This window comes from Ruditapes philippinarum, unplaced genomic scaffold (genome assembly GCF_026571515.1).
Source record: "Ruditapes philippinarum isolate M1 unplaced genomic scaffold, ASM2657151v2 ctg587_1_1_1_1, whole genome shotgun sequence".
In the NCBI taxonomy this organism is placed as follows: domain Eukaryota; kingdom Metazoa; phylum Mollusca; class Bivalvia; order Venerida; family Veneridae; genus Ruditapes; species Ruditapes philippinarum.
The window spans coordinates 42,344-66,281 of record NW_026860903.1 but is presented as its reverse complement, the minus strand read 5'-3'; the positions used below and the strand labels follow the sequence as shown (position 1 = coordinate 66,281).

Here is a 23,938-nt window from a genome sequence, read left to right as displayed (position 1 = left end):
TCTTAAACTGTTGTCTAACAGACAAAAATTTTAAACAAATAATAACCCATATCACTAATTATAGTAGTGATGGGCCTTTAATGTTAATTTTTATTCAAATACAACTGTGACCTTGATCCCAGCAGTCATATTTCACATATGAAGTCATGATTGGCCTTTAATGTAAAATCCCACCTTTCATCCCCTCTGACAATATATATAAAGACTGCATTATTTGTATAAATCAATTTAATTTATTATTAGGTGTTAATGGGACCCAGTTTGCATACTCAGTCCCCCGATACCGGTCTTTGTTATGATTTATAGTTTTGGATAACATCAAATATATTAAATAAGTATCCAATTTCTATTAATGGCTAATTGGTAACTCAAACCATTAGATTTAAAAACTTGATTATAAGCTAGTTTTAGAAAAAAAAATGCTTAATTAGCATCTATGACAGTATATTACTCATAATAGAGATATTTAGGATAATCAGTGAAATCTCTATTTATTGACATAATATGACCCAGTAAAACCAAAAATTAAACCCAAATACAATTGAAATATTCAAACTATTAATTAATTATAATTAACTAACACCATTAAGAGAGTCTAATTAAAAGAACTTTCATTATTTTATGTGGTTTATTAAAAAAGTTATGGTTGTTTCCCTATACAGCATATTTAATATGTGGTAAATAGTCAATTTCAACAATAAACTATAAAATTTCACCAACTTAAACTCCCCCAAAAAGTAAAGTTCTTTATTTACAAATGCCACATCACTATAATAATTAAGAGCAATCTTTTAATGAGATAATAAAGAAAATTCCATCAAAATCCATTAAATTTTAAAGAAGATATGGCCAATTACCTATGACACATAAAACTTAATACTTAAATCACTAAATTTCAGATAATAGTACAAGGGAAGCAACTCAAACTTGGATTAATGAAGTATATTTTCTCAATTTGCTGCTTGATATAACTAACAATGGCCATAATAAGATCAAATGGTTATAACATGATCTATATAGGATATAAATATGTAATTTTAACAAGTTTAAGATAATTTTTGATAATAGGATAGGAGGAAAATAAGAATTATAGCTAGAAAAGGTAAATTTCTGGTATAAGTAGGAGTTGTCCTCCCAATACTTGAATTTTTGGGTTATTATTGGTTTTACTCTATAATCATACTTAGTTCAACTATTAAGGAACATATGAAATGTAATACAAAAGAATTTTAAAGAAATAAATGGCAAAGTGTCCCCAATTACTGTAATGAATGAAATTATATACATAGAAACATAAAAAATATAACCTGTCAGAGGGGAAACCAACATTGTACATGAAAATACTGAAATCTGTTTACATCTTTTACCAACCTGGGTGCCAGAGTAGAATTTAAATGTAAAATAAAATATTTCAATTAGATTTTGATAGGGACAGATATGGGGCGGGCTGAACTGAGCGTGTGGACAGGCCGTACCTCAGGGAAACTTGACCCAATGCTGTCCTAATTAAATATTCAACTGTTTCCATATAGTATAAATACACATAGGTATGTGGGTAATTTGGTATTAATTTAATACCTATTTTAATGGTGCTATTTTAAGGTAATTTGTGGTTTGTCCTTCCTTGGGTACATATTTCCTCCATGAATAGCTTTAATTGGTATTGTTCTATTTTCAACTAATTATCATTTGGCTCCAAGAGAGCCAGTTTTATTAATGTAGAATATGGTATATCCATATAGGTGTATAAATTTTCCAATTACCTGCAATGGGTGTTTCCATCATTACTTTATTGTTTTATTTTGTTCTATTCTTGTGATAATAGCTATGAGCTCCATTAAATATAATTATTTTTTTAAAGTTGTATAGTGTACAGTCAGACACTTTTTATTGTAAATAATCTATTGTTTCTTTTATTATATGTAATTTTTAATTTTAAAAGTGGTCCTAAAAAGTGGCCGTTAACGGTTGAGACAACTATATATTGCTTATTTATTTACATTTTTAATACATTTTAATACATATTTCTTATATACTGACTGTACACTATCACCTATTTTTAATTGTCCCTGGAACATGATCAATCAAAATTGGGTTGTGGCTACATGATACCTACAATGTTTACATAAAGACTCCATTTTATTACCTCTTATCTATATTTTTTATCCTTGTAAATAATAAAACAGCTGGTCTGTTTGTAAATATATAATATATCATATATCTTCTTATTTTTATTCATTCTTATATAGGGTACAATCTATAACATACTATATGTTAAAATTGAGCCCTATTCAATAATATGGAGCAAAGGCTATATAGGGCTCAATCAAGTATGAAGTCTTCTTTTATATGTTAATAAGAGGACTTCATCACATTAAGGATGTCCTATTCTATTTCAAACTAGCATAACAAGTCCCTATGGACTACAATACTGTTCTTTTTTTCTTAAAGACAACCTTAATGTTAGCAAAGACTCCATATCAGATTGTACCCATATAAACAAATATTTTATAAAACAGTTTATACTGTGATCTACTCAATGACAAAAATGGAGCATACGTTAATTCATTGAGTAGAACAAGTATGAGGCAGCTTTTTTCCTCCTCTAAAAGGCAGTACTCATCACATTGTAGGTAACCAAGCAAGTTATTAATAGCCATTTTAGGGTATAATTTTTCTATCTCTCTATATTCTTTTTGTATAGGTCTATAGAGAGTCTAGAATAACAATATAATTACTGAATATCATTGTTATTCTTATAAGATCATGTACCAATTGTATCAGTACTATTCCCCTCCTTGTTTTTAAATATTTAAACAGCGGTGTCGTGGTTGGTCTCCAACAGACACCGTTGTTACTATTTTTAGCATTATATGGGAGACGGTGCAGAAATGTCAATACAGAGACCACGTGGTCTAGACCACAAAATTCTTCGAGCTAAGCTCCAAAATCGGATAGTAAATGCGCCAATGAAATCTGTTTACTATCAACCAATCATATCTTATCCCTAATTAGCCATACAAATCACACCATTTTTCGGCCAATCAAAATTTACCTACTAAACGTGGTTCGGCGCTATCTGTCAAAATCGTTTCTGCACTGTTCTCCCTACGAAAAGTAAATTATTAAATGATGGCCATTTGTAAAGAACTATGTTCTCGGGCGTGTTGCTAAGGTTTATACTTATAAACCTTCTCATGTGCTAAATAAAGTTTATAAAAAACTAAGATAAACAAATCTAACTGTGTTGGTCTGTTATAGAAGGCGTACGCGTATAAGCGTCTTCCCCCCTTTTAATATTTGTTTTAACATTATAAATATGATTTGCAATAAATGAAGCTATCATTAAACATAATTATTAGGGTTTTTTTTTGTTCCCTATATAGAAGACGTCCGCGTATAAGCGTCTTCCCCCCTTTTTAATTTAAGTTTAAATTTTAAATACAGCTTTTTAATCTTAGTGTGGGATGTAATCCCACCGTTTTCCGGCCCCATTCAGTGCAAATATTTTGCATTGTTGGGGCAGGAAATATTGTACTCACTAGTCACATATGCAGACATTAACTAAATAAAGTGTTTTCCCTTTAATAAATGAAGCATATGCTCGCCCATATGGTTTTTAACCGGTGGCGAGGGTAAATAAACTCAACACACACACACAGAATATTTGGATGAAAACTGTAGCCTCTAGAGTGTTAACAAGCTTTTTCTATTTTGAGCTCCTGTGACCTAGTTTTTGACCCGAGATAACCCATATTCGAACTCGATCTGTATTTCATTGAGACAAACATTCTGACAAAGTTTGATGATGATCCGATCAAAACTGTGACTGCTAGACTGTTAACAACCCAATTGTTGACGACGAACGACGCACGACGCACGACGCCGGACGCCGGACATAGCCCCATCACTATACCTCACCATGACCACTTCGTGGTCAGGTGAGCTAAAAACACTATAATTTCAAAATTTACCTTTTTCAATCAACGCTTTAGCGATCATATTCATTTTTTGTTTCAAAATTGGCATAGGCAAATTGAAAACATGCCAAAAATTTGATTATTTTAAGAAATTCAAATCAAGTTTTTTGTTTCCTGGAATATTTTTTAGACTTAGTACATATTCTTTAAGATATATAGGTTCAAACAAAGAGTAGAGAACAGGTAAACTTTGTTCACAAAACATGGTGAAATCAGAATGTTAGTTCCTGCATTGTTCGATCATATTCGTAACATATCACATTTTAACACGTTTGTTACACATGGGATCGCATTCGTAACAGGTTTTAATGTGTTACAAATGTGATTGTCCAAATCAAGTGTGGACATAAGAATCACATTTGTAACAGACGTTGCTCTTAACTGAACATATTCAACCATCGTCGTCGTTATTATATTACTTTGACATTGGTTAACTGAGTCGCTTCTATGGAACGCCATAGCTGTCTCATGTTATTACATTTCTTTTGATCTTGCCCAGAAAGCGTCTTATTATGTCAAATATAAGCGTTGTAATGCCATTGTAATGTGACGACTTGTCTAAACATTGCATTATTATGCGTAACAGTAGTCTTATCTCTTTAAAATGTGATGTTGACTTGTGTTAACATTGTTTAATTTTTTTCAAACAGTAGTGTTATCATGTCAAAATGTCGTTTTGGCTTGTCTGAAATGTGTCATATTATGTCAACTAGTCGCGATATTTGGTCAAATTGTGGAGCTGTTTTGTCAAAAGACTGTCTGATCATTTGAAACAGTAATGTTCTCTTGTCGTAACTTGGTGTTGACTTGTAAAAGCACAGCTTTATTTTATCAAACTGTCATGGAATTTCGTCAAAATACGGTGTTTAAATGCCTTAACATTGTCTGATTGTGTCAAACAACTGTGTTAATTTGCCAATGTACAATACTGAGTTGTCTTTTTATATCAAATATTCGAATTATCTTGCCAAAATGGGGTGTTGACTGGGCTAAATCATGCCTTATTATGATAAACTGTATGCTATTTTGTCTGACTGGTTAAAACTCAGTCTTATAAAGTCAAAAAATTGCGGTATCTTGCCGAATGTGGTAATGACTTGTCTAAACTCTTTCTTATCATGTAAAACAGAAGTGTTATATTTTCGAAATTTGATGTTTTCTTGTAAAGCACAGAAATAGTCTTATTATGTCTAATAATTGTGTTAATTTGTTCAAATTTAGTTCAATCTTGAGAAAGCGCTGTCTGATTTTGCTAAACTGTCCCGTTACCTTTTTTGCTCTATCTTTAACGCTCAGCACGGGCTCTGGTCACGTGATACTAAATTTTGACAACATTGCATCTGGACATGATAACACGATTATCTGACATAATGAGACGGCGTGTAGACATGTTTACGTCATAAACTGGCAAGTTAACGCCACTGTACTACATAATGATACTGTGTTTCAACAAGTAAACACCACATTTGAAAAGGAAAAATGATACTTCGCCATAAAAGGACGATGTTTAGTAAAATAAACACTGAACCTTGACAAAATAAAATGACACTTTGACAAAAAGTTAGTAAATTTAGAAAAGTCATCACCACTTTCGACAAGATGATATGACTATTTGACATAATAAGACGAATATAGACAAGTTGAATCTGCATTTGGACACAATTGCATGACAGTTTAACAAATTAAAATAGCGTTTTAACAGTGCATAACCATAATTTGTAAAGATACCATCATTATTTCACATAATAAAACGGTGTTTAGGCCGGTTAACATAAAGTTTGGATAAAATAGCATGACGATCTGAGATAATAAGGAAGTGTTTAGACATGTCAATACCATCTTTCGACAAGCCAACAATACTGTTTGACATAATAAAATAACTTTTACACAAACAAACACAATTTATTGGCAAGTCAACATTAATATTTCACATAATAAGTATTTTATAGACATGATTACAACAGTTTTAGACAAGTAAGCATGATGTTTTGGCACAATAAGACAGAATAACACCACCTCATACAAAGCAACATAACAGTTTGACAAAACAGGACAGCACTCAGCCAGGTCAATATAACGGTTGAACAAGATATCACTACTAGCCGACATAATAAGACATGAGTTTGACAAGTTGACACCAAGTTCCGACAAGATAACACTACTGTTTCACATAATAAGACAATTTCTAGACAAATTACCACCACAGTTGGACAAGACAGCATGCTATTTTGACATAAAAGACATTCTTTAAGCAAGATAACACCGAATTTGAACACAATGACATGGCAGTCTGACAAAATGTGACGGTGTTTAGACAAGTCAATACCACATTTGGACAAGACAAAACGACAGTATAACATAATACAATAGTGTCATAACATACCAGGATTTTATTTGGACAAGATGACACCAACTTCCGACAAGATAACACTACTGCTCCACATGATAAGACAATTTCAAGACAATTCAACACAACATTTAAACAAGTCTGTGTTCAGACATATTGAAATCTTAATTCGAAAAGATGGCGTGCATGTTAGACATAGTAAGACTTCCATTCGGCATGTTAACACCGGATTTGCACATGATAACATGACGTTTTCAAATAATAAGACAGTGTTTAGACAAGTCAGCACTACGTTTGGGCAAGAGAAAATGAATATTTGACCTAACAAGACTTCGTTAAGACAGGTTCTCATAAAACGTTGGCAAGCCAACACTTCTATTATACATAATAAGATGCTCATAGGGAAAAATAAAACGAAATGTAACAACATGAGGCAGCTATGGCGTTCCATACGCTTCGATATTTTTGGTTGCGGGTTTACTGGTTCGAGTCTTGAAGAAATGAAAAGATACAATAGCTTCGAAATTGGTGTTGTACGCAAAACTGTAACCATGAGTTTTCGAAGATCAAAAAGGCTTTTATTCAGTCACACTTCAGGCTAGAGTTACGGGCCTTATGGGTCTTTATCCCTAAAGAACTCCAAAAACGACATCATTGTAAAAGTTTCAGGGCTCAGTTTGATTAAGCATGGACGGTACTGGAAAGTGCAAACTAACGTCAATGCCTCCTGGCACCGGCTTAAGCAGAATTCACGAATATATGATTACCGCCGTATGAACACCTCTGCGGATGTTTCTTTATTCAAAATTTTACGATTATATATTCAAATGTTGAATACTACTTAAGCCTGTGCTAGGAGGCGTGGATAATAGCTTGCACTTTCCAGTACTGTCCATGAACAGGCTCAATCAAACCGAACCTGCAACATTTTCAATTTCGCCGTTTCAGACTTTTTAAGAAATCTATTTCTCTCTCTATTTCAATATTTAAATATGAAAGTGGTGTAATTTTGAATCCAGAAACATCTGCAGATGTGGCGGTTATCATGGCATCTTGAATTTGACACTTTTGCGCCATTCCATAAAAAGCGGTGTATAGTCCCCAAGTAAAAAAGCGTGTTCAATAGCTCTTAGTCTTAGTTCATTAGCTCGAACACATGGTTTTTCACTTACGTAATTTTCTGAAACATTTAAGCAAACGGGGTTTGCTATCTTTGATTCCAGCACTGTTAAAGAGTTGAAAATTGAGTACCGCCATGTTGATGCTAGGGGGCATGAGGGAAGTGGCACTTTTCATCCCTCATATACAGACTTAATCAAAGCGACCCTGCAATTTTCATGTAATTTTGTTGTGATTAATGCTTCCGAGGGATCACCCTTTTTCAAAACAAAAGTAAAATCAAAAGTATTTTTGGCTTTTCGAAATCCAAATAAAAAACCCCAAAGATATATTCTCCTCAGCCAATTTTTGGAGACTCGAATCTAGTAAAATTGAAAATAGTTTAGCAAAAATTCTACTTACTGTTAATCAAATAGAAGGAGAAATTATTTAAACAGTTAACACAATAATGGTGCAATAGCGTTTTAGGATTAAACAATCAATCCCACCAATTTAACCACATTTTTAATATAAGTTTTACTTGATCATGGTTCAACATGAATTACATAGCAATAATAATACTTTCTCCATATGGTCACGATGTTGGTCAAAAAGAAAACGTCATGTGTCAACAACTGAAAAGTTTTAAATTAATTGAGGGTTTCGGCAAGGCCGTTCTTATATATCACTTTTACTGTTTAATATGTTATTTGTGTGCGGTATATCTGTCTTTGGTTGGCTTCGGCTTATCCCACCAGCATCTACAAGCAGTTCACTGTTACGTTTTGTAAATTGTTACGGTTATTTACAGCCATGTGCACATTAAATACCTTCCCCCCAACAATATCGGTTTATTATATGTAAACAGGGGCGAGAATTCTTTAGTTGAAATCACAGGACATAAAGTAATACTGACTAAAGGAATTGAAAACTAATGCAAAATCTCATCATTTTAATAACTGCATGGTACATAGCTATCATATTTATAAGGGCACACTGTTGAAATGTTAACAAACTCAAGAACTTCACAACTTACAACAGAAATGTTTGATATCAGTTATTTGTTGTTCATATCTTGTCGCCAATATTTCTTAGACAAAAAAAATAATTGTAAATTTGTTTAATTATTTAAATGTGCCTTTAAGAAAATGAGGGTTGAAAAATATAACAGCTATTTTAACGTATTGTAATTAATTAGACGCTATCTATTATTGATAAAATTGTAGTGCATTCAGGAAGCATTAACGATTATTATGTAACTTGTCGAGTATTAAAGTAAAAATATTAAGGACATTAAAAATTTTAATGTACTGATTACAGCCGCAAATTGATATACTAAATTAGTTACAAAAAATATTTACTTTCGGATCGTTATTGAGCTACGTTTTATTTGTATTATTACCGCACGTCTTTTGAGGACAATAATTTTTAAGATGTGAACATCAAAGTGTCTTCTATTTATGCCAAAATAAGTCATAAAAAGAAACAGAAAAATGGACAAAATAAGGCCCAAGAACCATTTAATGTTGACCTGGAAATTCAAACGACATCTCTTTTGAAACCTCGACCCCACTATGTCAAAATTTATGAAACTTGGCTGAAATGTTCCTGGCATGAAGTTCTACCAATATTATTCAAATATGTCTATTAAATATCTAGGGCAGAGGGACTAAAAAGCACAAAGCCTACAACTTAGATAATTATAGTTCAGCATCAGCTAATGGTATACCAAGATTGTTCAACTTATAACACTATCGTTTTACTCTCATAATCATATAGGAAAAACATAAAATTGATTCCATAAAGCCTAGACCTGATATGTTTGGTGTAAAGTTGTCTATTGGACCTTTATCAAGTATATCAAAGTCATGACGCGGTGTTTAAAATTTGCCCCGCCCCGATGGTCATTTGATTTAATATAGGAAAACCTAAATAAAATCTAATTCTCTCTGAGCGTAAAGCTCACATATTTGATTTTTATGAACATCATATAGTGGATCTCTAATCATTTCCCACAACCCTGGGAAGTTACTTGATTGAACATTTATTAATTTTTTTTCTCCCAATTCCAATGTCTGGACCATATATATTTGGTGTGTAGCATTCTATAGAGAAACAATGCCAAGTTCGTTAATCATTACCCTACACTGCCTAAGGACCACTTGATTTTACTTAAAGTAATATAGGAGAAAAAAGTTGTTTCACCGATAACTGCGAGGCCTAGAACTTACATGTTAATTGACCCCACCTTTGGGTCTATATTTCAAAATCTTTGTCATTATTGTACACAGAATCATTGTCTTGTTGACCTCTGTCTGATTGTTGGAATCATGACCCGATTTGATATAAGTTGACCTAGATTATTTGACTTATCGACATACTTTCATGTATTCGGATCTACACCCTTGCAAATTGGACCACATGCCTTATTTGATATCATTATGATCTAAATTTTGACAATGTTACCAACTAACTGTATTATGAGCTACAGCTATGAAATCAGGACCATATGTACTGTTTGCTTTGTTTCAGACACAGAGTTGAACTTTTATATTAGTTGATTTGTGTTATAAACCTTTTGCATGCTTTTAAATTATAATCATCAATATTGTTTATGCTTTTATAGACAATTGAGCAATCTAGCTATATAGATAAGATATAAAGCATAAACCAAACGCTGCCAGCTTGCACATGCAATACATTCTTTTATTGGGTATAGGTGGCGAATATAAATCAAAATCTCATAATCTCACTTAATCAATATTAGAAACGTACGTGATTCCATTTCTAGTTTTAATTCAAGAATTCTACGTAGATAATATTAATTGAAAATTGTATTGTCATAAAGTGTTGGTTAGTCTTTTTTCCGCAGAAATCATTTCAGAGGACATTCTTCCAAAATTGTCCAGATAAGCTTGACACTTAACCCCCGAAAATGAAAACTAAAACAATGCGACTGTTGTAAAGCAGGGCCTTATTCATGTCCTAATTTTAAATAATTCAACTTAAAGGGAGGAGGGCCACTTTTTGTTACACCTGTTTGGCACACTTATACACTAAATACTTATCCTAACTCTTATCAAATATGGAGTGGTATATTGCCAAAAATCGATTTAATATGAAACCACACATAATGAGTAACCTTGATGAACACAATGAATAAAACATAAACAGGAAGATAATATTTCTAATTACCGTAAATATGCAAATAAACTTTTTTTACCTTCTTCCTGTTCATGACTTCCTTTGTAAAAATTCTACGGCGATTATAAGACAGTTTTGAAACTTTACCAAAACAATATTGAAATATATTTATAATGATAATAATAATAATAATAATAATAATAATAATAATAATAATAATAATAATAATTATAATAATAATAATAAAAATAATAATAACAACAACAATAATAACAACAACAAATAAATAAAAAAAACTGTCGCGGGTTTACAATCTGTATTATGCTACTGATCTTAAGCTATTTTAGCCATGCAATCAAATCGGTTTCTATAGGCATTAGAAGAAGTATCAAAATACCGTTATCCGTGGAAGTTAAAGAAAATGTTGATTTTTGATATGCAAAAAATGTTTGAAGCAATTTTTAACAAATTAACTTGAAATAATAGTCAATTTTTAATGGGCAAGATTGTTTTGCCAGTTTACCTGTAGATTATATGGACAACGCCATGTTTGCTCTCGAAATCGTAAAAATTACTCACTAAGTATTGGCTTTCCCAGGGTCAAAATCAAAAACCACATCGCTTTCAAAATTATGAAAGCTCGCTGTTCTGGACTTCGTATTTGGTCACGGTCAGATCTAAAAGCGGAGCATTATTTAGAGCCGAATAAATTAGATTTTACTGAAGTTGTCCTACCTAAAAGAAGACCTATATAAACTTTCTATATTAATAGTAATCAAATTAGATACAGAAGAACAAGTTAAAACATGAAGAAGTTTCACCACTTGAATTTGATTATGTAGATTACGGTAATCTATAAGGCTCAGTCACATGATCTGTGTTTTATTACAAGTATATATTGTCTAGTACATACACGAGAAGTAAACATCGGAGGGGGAATATTTTTAAATTATCTCAAGGTATGTGTTTTCAATTTATGAAAACAAGCACTATTTTTGCATTTTATAAAATATTAAAAATTTTGTACATCATCTTTAAATTCATTTAACAACTACTTTCAAGTTATCGGATTAAACGCCAACATGAATTTCTATGTTGTAAATTTTACGTATTTATATTTGACGTTCACTTAGTAAACATATATGTTTGTGCTTTTGTTCAAACCTTGAAACATTGTCGTACACATGTGTCATTTTCAGGTGTCTTCCTTCTAGGAAAAATAGTTTTCCTTGAAATTTAATTTATATCAAGTATATATATTCCCTTTTTGTTAAAATAAAGAGAGACGAAAAGAAAAACAACTTTCCTAACCCTCCCACAAATTTAAGAAAGAATACCCTTCCCCTTCATTTGTAAAAATTTGACTGTCAAATCATCCATATCACACAAACACATTAATACGGAATTACACTATATATAATCAGTCTAATCAGCCAGTAACATTATCCAGTTTTGTGTTCATCTGAAAGAATATACAGAACCACATTGACCAAGGCCACACAAAAATCGAGTTTAAAGTCCTTACAATCATTTTTATAAAATTTGATAAAACAAGTGCTTAGTGTATCGTACATATAAAAATACTCATTGTTTTGAAAAATATCTAGATATACTTCCATTTGACATAGGCAAATATTTATGTAAATTTAGAAAATAATTCACCTATTACCAATTGAAAAATGCAGACATTTGGCAATTGATCATAATAATAGACTCTGTTCCTTATGTCCGTATCAAGCAATTGGTGATGAATTTCACTACTTATTTGAATGTTCGTACTTTAATGACATTAGACGTAAATCTCTGCTCCTTAATTGTTATATTTATCCCAATATTTTTAAACTTGACCACACTTGACAGATAAATGAATAGTTGTGATAAAACATTCTGCTATATATATAATTATCCTTATATTGTAAAAACATTATGTTAAAATTTAGAAAATACTTCTCATTCTCCGTTCCCATTTGTTACAATGTAAAATACATGTAATATTGAATTCTGTAGTTGAAATGAACAATATGATCTCCTATTTTTTGTTAATTTAGCTTGTTATAATAAATTTTATTCTTTTATTGTGATATTTGTTGATTTTTGACTTATTTTCTGTTCATTTGTTTGTTATAACTAGTTGCATATCATATGCCTTGGTTTAATAAAAACTGAGCTGAAACTGGACCATTGCCATGAACGCATATAAAACGAAATACCTATATGTGTGTCTACATATTTCTTGAAAATATTGCCAAATAAATCCCTAAACGGCCTCGATTTCTCGTCAATTTGTGTGGGCTGGAATTTTCCCATCTTCTTCCTAAAATTCCACACCGCTAGGTTGTTGCATACGAAATTTAACTTCCTTATCACCTTGAAAGAAGTTTTATGTTTCAAAATTTCACACCAGTTTAAATATTTTACTTTACATTTCCTTTGTAGATACACATAGACGACGTGCAATATGTCACAACCAATAGGAAATCCTCCAGGTAAGAATAATTTTTCAATGCATATGTTCATGAACTGTCTTTACCCGTACATGTTACATTGTACATGTAGCTATAATCACAAACGCCCAATATGCAATGATTATATAACAACAAGGCATTACAGGACATCACAACATGTTAATATAAGGATGTTTATATGTGACAAGTAGATTATTCGTTATAAAGATTTTTGACAGGTTATATGACCCAATCTGACCGAACGGTCATATTGCAAACAACCGTTTATATATGGTCATAAAGCAGGTCAGGAATATTTATAACGATTTTTAATACGGCATATTTCTTTCCTTTTTTTTGGAAAAAATGTGATGTCTTAATAAATTGACAGCAGCATTGTATATTATTAGTTATAAAGATTTTTTAAATGTTATATGGCTCTATGTAAACTGTTGTTTGGAAATATAACCCGAGCCCCTACCGTTTATTTACGGTCATATAACCTGTCAAGAATATTTATAACGAATTTATTACGCAGCAAACTTTTTTGAGAAAAAGTGAGATTTTTTTAGAAAATTGACATCAGGCGTGTATTTAAAACTATATAAACGTAACGATTATCTAATGTAAAATGACCTTACAAACGTGCAGTATTATAAAAAAAAACATATAAACATCACGATTATCCAATGTAAAGCGACGTTGCAAACGTGCAGTATTATAATGTAGTAACTAGTCTACCTTTATAATAATTGAACCCTTCCCATTAAATGATACCAAAGAAACTGGTGAATCAATCATCCCTGCTAAGATAAAAATGATAACATATCATATATTTGTGGTTAAATGAAATTGATATTATACATTTATCATGCTAGAATAGTTTGATCCGGTACTTGTATCATACTCAAGTACATTTTGTTATACGCTCGGACGGTACGATATTCGGGACGCTGGTTGTTATCAGGCATAGAGAAGTCCTACGGAAAAGCCTAACATCATCACCAGCTCAAAGTACTCGAACAGTATTATACAAGTTATATGGACAAATACACTTTTCAAATACCCTACAAAATTAAATTTGCTACTATAGTATTTAACTAAATGAATAAATAAAGTCGATGTCTCTAAACAGGTGATAGGGAAAGTAGCAAATGAAGGATCTTCGGAAAAAACTTTTTAAACAAATGAGCGTTTTTATCACAACTTTAAACTACTTCTCATATAGAACTTAAGTCATTCTATATTAACCTAACGAGCGTTATTATCCCTTGTAATATTCATCCTTGAAATGGAAGGGTATACTTGTTTTTGCACTTAACATTATAGAGAAAACCCCAGACAATGTTATTTTTCAGCATATCAGCAACAGCCTGGTTATGGAACAACTAATGTTATTGTTGCGCAGCCACAGCCACAAGTCGTTGCTATAGGAACGTGTTCACACTGTGGGGTAAACTCTTAATCATTGTTTTACTCTATATTTTTTAAGCTCATTTTACGTGATCAATTTGAAATATTTATCTCTTGCACAAAAAGAATACAACTAGATAACCAATAACTAGAGAACAAACTTGGTATATAGCAGGCGATTGTAGAGACCTGGCATGGGAAAGCTTTTGGCATAAGGTCAAGGCCAGGGTAACTAAATATGAGTTAGGAATGAGACATTGAAATCAAACGTGGTATATGCCCCCCCCCCCTTTGGCTAAGGTCAATATTTGTTACTGATACTAAAATAGTAAAATGGTTTTCTTTTGATAACTAGAGTTAAAAATGAAATTTTGTAATCGAACTTGATGTACAATAAGCTTATGTTGAGACCTCACTTGATCATAAAAGCGAACGAACAGATTGACCTTCACTTTCATTGAAAGTTGTTTAACAGCATTAGGTTATTATTGTGAAGACAAATGCCTAGATAGTACTTCTTCTTCTTGACTTATAATCTCTGTATCGCTCAAAACAAATATGACTGTAAATATACTGTATATTGCCACAGAACAATACAGATTTAAGCTCATTTAAGCTGATATGATATAGATAGCTCTATATGAGATGCACCCAAATATGTTAATGCTCTTTATTATCGCACGCCAATAAAATCGGAATAGGGGATATTGAAATTGCATCGTCTGTTGTCCGTTAGTCCTTCCGTCCTGAACCTCTATGTCCATTTTTAGCTATATTTTACTTATGGATTTAAAAAAAACTCAGCATGAATATTTATTGTAATAAGGAAACAATGCTCGACAAATATTAATTTCGTTATGACTCGTTGAATCTTAAAATGCATTGTCAATGAATTTTAAACTTATATCAATACTAATGGTACTAGATTAAAATGCCATCGTTCGAATGTCTGTTTCAATAAGGAAATAGTTTACATCAAATTTCATTTAGAGATTGACTTTGCGCGTGGTTGAATATCGAATTATTGTTCTGATTATAGTAGTACTTTGTAAGCTTTTGTCTAGAGATTTTTGTAAATGGTCATATCTTTTTTTGAATTGTCATGCATTTGCACAACTTGAAATATCCTGAATAGATGCAGCCACCCGTCATGTGTGACGCGTTAGACTGGGAAAAACATTCTATTAACGTTTGATAAAAAAATTGAACTTAACAACTTAAAAGAAATCTAATTTTAAGAAAAGTCAATGAGATCTTTGACATGAAACAAAATAACGGCAAATTCTACCCAATAAATTCTAATAAATATCAAACATTTATGTTGTAATATGCTAACAACGGTATGATTTCGAATGCGAGTATGTTTACCTGTAACAGACGGAAGATCTTTGTAAAACAGAAAAAAGGTCATCAATCACCTTTACTTTAGGAATCTGAAAAGAACAAGTGTCAATTAAAAAGTGAAACTTTTAAACAGCTGGGGATGCTAGGCTTACGGTGTGCTCTAAATATGATTTCTGAAATTCAAAACATATTTCCTATAATAATCACCAAACTTTACCTTTCTACCAGCTTCAGGGGTGAAGGTCACTGTCTTCGTTCGCACTTTATGATCATGAAATATTTCATATTCACCCCCTTAAATGAACATTAGCAAATGTGTGTGCATGTTAAACCTGATTTTCATACTTTAACAATTTGTAAGAATTATCTTTAGTTTGAACCAATATGATTTGTATCATTGGACGTGGCTGCAAATTATATTGTAAATATATTTCATTAATGCCCTAATACAACCGAAATAAATTACACCAAATATGATTTTTTTTCCAGATTGGTCACGTGTCTGACAATTTCACAATTCTGGGCATAATCCTGGCAATTCTTTTCTTCCCTATTGGAGTGTTGTGTTGTTTTCTCTTGATGGAGAAAAGATGTGACAGATGTGGTGTTACCTACTGAACAACTGTTTTCTTATACTCATACTATAAATGAGCCGCGTCACGACAAAACCAACATAATGGGTTTGCGACCAGCATTGATCCAGACCAGCCTGCGCATTCGCGCAGTCTGATCAGGAGCCATGCTGTTCGCTTACAGACCCTATAATAAGTAGAGAAACTGATAGCGAACAGCATGGATCCTGATCAGACTGCGCAGGCTGGTCTGGATCCATGCTGGTCGCAAACGCACTATGTTGGTTTTGTCGTGACACGGCTCAAATATTGCTTTTGACAGTTCATAAACAATTGAAATCATTGTTATAAACATTGTTGTTTTCTTATATCACATTGGGAAAAAAATCCAATATCCACCTAACATTGCTATGTGCATATATTATAATGTCGCAAATACCAAAAAAAAATATGCTTTTATATCACTATATATATACAGAAACTCCGAGTAGATGGACGTGTGAGACTTCTTGATTTTAGCTCGATTTTTATTTGACAGATATGTAAATAGTAATAAATTAAATCATGATAAATTATTTGAAAGTCATATTGTTGTATATCATTTGTAACGGAACATCTACAGCAGATGTTAAGTGATGTGATGGGTCAATACCACACAGCTGTGTCTTAATATATTTTAATTCTTCGGGATCATCGACTAATATCGTTTAGCACTGCTAAGCCGGTGCTATGGGGTATGAGAGATGTTGCATCGTTCATTGTCTGTTATGAACAGGAACACATATAAATACAAAGACCAACAAAAGTAGCACTTTGTTAACGGAACACAACCCCCAACAATGATCACCAAAACATTACCACAAAAACCATAGTCACTAGGGCGGAAAATGGGACACTAAAACAATAAAACCACCATCGAACCATACATAGTACAATTAAAATTAGAATAGTAAAGAAGGAAAATAGATCAAGTAATACAGGAAACAAATGAAATACTTCACGAATCGGTTGTATCATTAATGCATTAGTGATCAAGGACGACACACACAGAAAGGAATACAGAAAGGCTCAGCACTGGAACGTTCGACAGCAAAATGTCAACTTGACAAATCCTGAATAATAGATTTCCATAAATTTGATTGTTCTTACTGTGCAAAAAAGTGTAGATCTAAATAAACGATAATTTTTTTTAAATAACGAAAATGTTTTAATTCCCTCCGTCACATGATGATGATACTCAACATCCGGATGTAACCATCCCACGCTATTTGAGTCACGTGACCAATATACTCTACTTGTCTACTTGTCAAAATGTTTATTTATTTATAATATAAACGAAGCAGGTATAACCTTAACAGGTATTCTAACATTGTTTAAATATTTACTACAAATACGACTTGTATGCTATTAAACATAAAATGAAATACAACCGTGAAATATGACAACCAGGAAGATATCTCACATGAAGTGATTACCATAGTTATACAAAATAAAAATGAGCCGCCAACCAACATAGTGAGTTTGCGACCAGCATGGATCCAGACAAGCCTGCGCATTCGCGCAGTGTCATCAGGATCCATGCTGTTCGCTTACCAACCCTTTTACAAGTAGAGAAACTGATAGCGTACAGCATGGATCCTGATCAGACTGCGCGGATGCGCAGGCTGGTCTGGATCCATGCTGGTCGCAAACGCACTATGTTGGTTTTGTCGTGACGCGGCTCAAATGTGTGTGATACTGCCGTTCTGCGTACAGTTCACTGCTACTTCATGAGCTAAATTCACTTGTAAATAATCATACATTCATCGGGAATGATAGGTGTTTGTGCTCGCAATAAATCATACACAATGAACAATAAATACTCGTAATAATGATGCAGTGATATTATCCCTCTATCTAAATTAGATTATGCTTTTTTTAATTACACGCATACATGAGTAATTTAGAAATTATATCATAACAATTTCAAGATTATTACTTTAATTAAACTCATCAATAATTGTTTTAAATTAACCTAGGCAACAACGAAACTGATATAAAAGTGACATGTTATCAGACGAAAGAAAAAACACATTTATATTAATATATGAAAACTTCACATTGAGTATCGTCAACCAAAACTGCACATGCGTGTATTCTGACCAGATTCTATATATCAACTGATTTATCTAAAGACTAATGCCATAAAATGACACATTGCTCTGTCATTTTCTTGGCCTTTTAGCGAGACAAGCTTTGATATCTTGAAAGCGGCCTTCAGTCTTATTTTCTGTTGGAAAAACAATTCTATATTGTTTCAAACCAATTATTTCAGTAATTTCATCTTGGAAAAGTGCAAAATATCACTGTACAGCCTTCTAAACAACAGCTTCTCGAGGGCTTTTTATAACGCGCAACTGACGTCCGTAGAAAGCAGCCCGGTAGATAAGAGGTGTCAAGGGGATTCCTTACTATTAATGTATTTTATCGTCTGCAAATTTCATTTTCCACCTAAATTCTTTTAATTTGCCAATTATATGAAACGATTGGTCTAAAAATAACATATTTAACCTAAAGAAAAACTGAAGGCCGTCGAGTACACTTATGACATATAGAGGATATACACGTACATAATAATAGGTTATCTACATTTTACTTTGCGACCAGTTATTGTTATGTTAATTATTACATTAAGGTCATGACACATTGACTTTGTTGTGTAAACCAGTCTGCATCCGGGACTGAGCTAATTTTATGAACAGTACGGTAACTTATCACACAACAATAAATCCACATGACTAGGAGTCAACCAATGTAAATTCAATACATAGTGTACTAAATTACAGAAAGTGTATATAAAGGACTTATAAAAGGGGTTTAAAGGTTAGTTTTGACCTATTTTAATCTGGTTCCACCATTAATTGACATCAACTAATAAAAATCCAAACATTTAAATAATCTTTAGCTATATTGTTTATTTCATGATGATTTGTAATTTTAACTAGCATAATAGTTGAATACATGTCTATATACTTGTTTATTGAGCGGAAAAAATAGTGAAGCAGAACTATAGATGGTAAAAGTGTATTATTGAATAGGAATACATGTTGATATGGTACAATGTACGAGTATACAATAATACTTTCTCTTAATAATGATATAAGATATTTCATTCGATTGAATTTGATGTCATACGCTCCTAATGCACAGATATTAAATTTAGACATATTTAACAGATTCTCATTAAAAGTAAACATATTATATTTCAAGTTTACACATTATTACATATAACCTCTTCAAAACCTACATATTTAAGTCATATAAAATTATGTTGTACATATACTATAACATTTAACATAGTCAAGTTTATGTCACAAAACAATGTTAAGACTGGTCAATTTATAACGATTGTTTGTTATTTTCCAATCATAGTATTGAATTCACAACAATAAGGTAAAGATAAATCAAGCGTATATGTTTGTCGGCTGATAACCTTTAATCTCGATCATCACACGTCACTTTATTTCAAAATTACATCCTAGCAATGAAGATAAGTATATTAATTTTTTATCCGAGCATTAAAACGTGGACGCACTGTAATGTATTTAAATACTGAAACGTTTCTGTACTGTTACTTTTCATTTTATAAACCCGCACAGCAAAGGTTTTGATTTTAAGCCTTGCCCAGCTGAATATGTGTTTGAATAAAGAACTTTTCATAAGGAATTTTAAAGGTATCGTAATATTAATAAACTTAAATTGAGTAAACAGCTGTATTGGCTAGACAAATCATTATACATGTATACATAACAAAAATTTATTTACACTTAAACATTCTCATTAAATCATTAAGTTTCCAGCAGTTAAATATTTTCAAATGCTTATGTTATAATTAAAATTTTGTCTAATTTCAGAGAATTTTCTGTACAGTAATTAAATATGTCGAAAATAGACGGGCCTCCCCCTCGTAAGTATAGAGTCACATAGTTCATGATAAAACATTAGAACAACTGTTTGCATTAATATCTTAACTTCCTCTACGTAAATAAATTTAAGCATGTCAATTTTTATTGTAAAATGTTATCTATCTTGGTTAAACACTTAAACCTCAAAAGGTGAACTCACACCATTTTGACACGCCATCAAATTATCTAAAATGTCTTCATATCTCAATATCCATCATCAAAATAAATCAAACATGCAGTGATTAGTTATTTCATATGTAAGACATCTGACGACTGTCTTAGAATAAATGTATGGCTGCAGAGAAAACTAATTATTCTATTTCTATGTTATTTACTAAAGCAATGACGTGACATTATATTTGTATTTTCACTTCTGCACAATTGTCAACCGTTGTTTATTTTGTTTTATGCAACAAAGCCTACCAGCAACAAGGTTATCCCCCTCAACCAGGATTTGCTCCACAACAGGGATATGCCCCGCCACCACAACAGGGCTATGCTCCGCCTCCACAACAGGGTTATGCCCCGCCTCCACAGCAGGGATACGGCCCGCCTCCACAACATCATCAATCTTCAAATGTAGTAGTTGTTACACAACCGCAGCAACAAGTCGTCGCTGTTGGTGGTTGTCGAGCATGTGGGGTAAATTGATTTACTAGTATAGTATTCTTAGGCGTTTATATTTTTCAAATTAAGTTTCAATATATATTATACGTATTAATTTAACATTTAGAGGTTGAAGTTGCATTGATAGAAAAGAATAAGACCTCCTTTCTTTGTGTAGAGTAGAGCATTGATTACATTCTTTATAAAAAAAGTAGTACATTCATAATTTGAGGACCTCGTTTCTTAAATCTTTAATTCTATTTTAAATAAGTTTATATTATAACTATAAGAACTTCATGCCTTCAAATTTGTAATGTTTTTTTAATTTTATTTCCTTGTTCAGGTTGGCCATGTATCTGATAGTTTTACTGCACTTGGTATCATTCTGGCAATTTGTTTCTTCCCACTTGGCGTTCTGTGTTGTTTCCTCCTGATGGAGAAAAGATGTGACAGATGTGGAGCCTCATATTAACAACATTTTTATGGAACTTTATTTTATCTGCATGTTTTTATGTTGAATACAGTGTATTGTTTATCTTTTTACAATGCTGTTTATATTTTATATGATTCAATGTAAGATTTATGTGAGAAATCTTTGTTTTAATTAAACATCTTATTATAGAAACAACAATATTGATTCCTCTTTGATTATTTGTTTTGAAAAGGAGTATTCAAAAGGGAAATAGTTTGATGACTTTCTTTTCAAAATTATAATTCTTCAAATATTTCAGCTTTAAATTTTAACATAATTATATTTTTCCCTTTTAGCTCGGCTTTTCGAAGCAAAGTGGTGATATGCTATTTTTTTTTATCCCTGTGTCGGCGTCAGTGGAACACTGGTTAATGTTTAACTTGCATCTTTTTAAAAGATATTTATTTGTTAGTTCATACATGTCTGGAGAGCAACATACACGGCCAATAACCATCCTATAGCCCTTTGTGAACTTATGATTTTTTTTATTGAAGTCTGCGTGCCAATCAATCTTGAAAACTACTGAAGATTATTATTATTATTATTATTATCATTATTAAGTTGAAACGTGTGACATATCTTCGGGATGTAAATAAGAACACATCTTTACAGTAACAGTGAAGTTTCATTGTTAAAAATGTTACTTTCGATTTTTAGGGCACCGTTTATTATCATGCGATTAATTTCTTTATTATCAAATTAAGTTAAAATATATTGTTTCTAATTGATAGCAAAAATAAAGGATAAAACAAATGTGTATGGATATATTTTTATTATTAGTGCCGTCGTTGTGATAACACTCTTAATAATGCGTGCGTGCTCAAAGTCCTTTAGTATATAATTATGACAAAAATAGCCGCATTATAAGATAGTTAGAAAGCATGGAAATGGAAATTTCTTGAGAACAATCCTACGAATTATAAAGTCAAATTTTAGAACCGTTATGAACTTATCTGTTAATGCAACATAAATGGTTGATAAAGCACTGTGTGTGCTACATAGCACCAATTATCAGTTATGTCTACTCTTCAGATCTAAAGAAATTCAATTTTAAAATATTACTATGTTTCGATCCTGTTAATTTTGCAATATCAAAACATTGATTATATCTAAAACATATTAATAAAACGTTAAGTAATCCTACATGAAGGATATCAGTTGGGTGGATATTGTCTTTATAAACATTAAAAAAGTCAACCTTTTTCTTCTTTAAGACCGATGTCAAATTAAGTTATCATTATTTATGTCACCAGTATATTTATAAAATAATTAGGAGCGTTGTATCACTGGAAGTGGACATACAAAGGGTTAATTCAAGTAAAATTCAGAAATTTGCCAATACATTGTTTATCATCCATACTGATACAAATATGTAAACATGTCAATATGAACGAAATAAAGGAAAGATAAACAAGAAGCTGATAATGCAGGTTATTATTAAATTCATTTTACATTTAATACAATCATGTGTATAACAGTCATAGACATTGATTTCTTGCTACGTTCAGTCATTTATATTCTTGCCATAGGTTGAAAATGGTAAAGAACGACAACTGATGATATGAATACATTGGATAACAAACCGATTGTTCCCCCTTTTATTAAAGCACACCTTTATGTGTGGCTGTTAACATTAAATAGTCATAAAATACGGTAGTATTTTGAAGTATTTAGTTATTGTTTTATGGGAAGGTACGCTAGAAAAGAGTATAGATTTCCAAATATCAATTCATCAGCTGTCAAATGTGGTTGAATACAAAAAATTACCTGAATTCATGAATAAATAAAATTAAAATACTGAATATATTTTAATTTTCATAGGTACACGGGGGGGGGGGGGGGGGTGAGTTGGGTTGTTGACCTTATGACTCCATATGAATCTCCAAATTGAATTTTCACTTCCAGTTATTGTATCGTATTTTCATGCATTCTTCGTGAAGATATTCTTTCTGTCGTGTGATCTGGTGTGTTTAAAACATGCAATGCGTATGAGACAATGTCACAAAACGTACTCAAAATACGAAGTTTTCACGAAATCTGACTAAGTATTCAGATAAACCATTCTTGAGATTTGACTAAACGAAGAATTGGCGGCCAAAATTCCATTCCAGCTTCATATGTGCTTTGAAAAGAGATGCCTACGCCAAGGGTAGGTGACTTTAACCTGGAAAGGTTATTGAGGGGCATATTTCTGCTTCACTCACCCAAACCCCCACCCCCTTACGTCTGAGACAACCCCGTATCATCATAGCAGTGCAACTTATAATCCAACCCCGCAAAACTCATACGAAACTTTAATTTTTCAATTTTAGATTATGCATGACATAGTATCGTGTTAGACATTTTATTATCCATTTGACGATACTAATTATATGCAAACATGCTAACAAAAAATACCTGAAGGCATTTGTGATAAATCAGTTTTAAGTCAACGGTATATTTTGAAATGATGTAGTTAATTTATTTGACAGATCAAGGTGAGGATCGAGGGCTTTTGCAAATGTTTTTATAACTTTTAGCCCGACCCATTTGCTCTATATCTCTGTGTTTTTTGTTTGTTTCAATCATGTATTT

General features: G+C 32.0%; 1 protein-coding gene across 3 annotated transcripts; it reads left to right on the top strand.

The window, feature by feature from the left end:
- Positions 1–11,399: 11,399 nt before the first annotated feature.
- Positions 11,400–22,121, top strand: LOC132713823 (membrane protein BRI3-like). Of its 3 annotated transcripts, XM_060696497.1 has the most exons (5): positions 11,400–11,528; positions 13,006–13,055; positions 20,236–20,288; positions 20,705–20,928; positions 21,236–22,121. In XM_060696497.1, the coding sequence occupies exons 3-5, from the start codon at positions 20,261–20,263 to the stop codon at positions 21,362–21,364; spliced, it is 381 nt and encodes a 126-aa protein (XP_060552480.1). In that variant the 5' UTR covers positions 11,400–11,528; positions 13,006–13,055; positions 20,236–20,260; the 3' UTR covers positions 21,365–22,121. The 3 variants fall into 3 exon arrangements, with proteins under 3 accessions (XP_060552480.1, XP_060552479.1, XP_060552481.1); XM_060696496.1 differs by lacking the exons at positions 11,400–11,528; positions 13,006–13,055 and adding an exon at positions 19,053–19,204; XM_060696498.1 differs by lacking the exons at positions 11,400–11,528; positions 13,006–13,055 and adding an exon at positions 19,928–20,055.
- The last annotated feature ends 1,817 nt before the right edge of the window (positions 22,122–23,938 follow it).

Excerpts from the sequence above, each read along its gene's own strand:
- LOC132713823 (XM_060696497.1), top strand. The coding sequence starts at position 20,261 with ATGTCGAAAATAGACGGGCCTCCCCCTC. Across the intron at positions 20,289-20,704 it reads AATAGACGGGCCTCCCCCTC|CCTACCAGCAACAAGGTTAT; the intron begins GTAAGTATAGAG and ends TATGCAACAAAG. Across the intron at positions 20,929-21,235 it reads GTGGTTGTCGAGCATGTGGG|GTTGGCCATGTATCTGATAG; the intron begins GTAAATTGATTT and ends TTCCTTGTTCAG.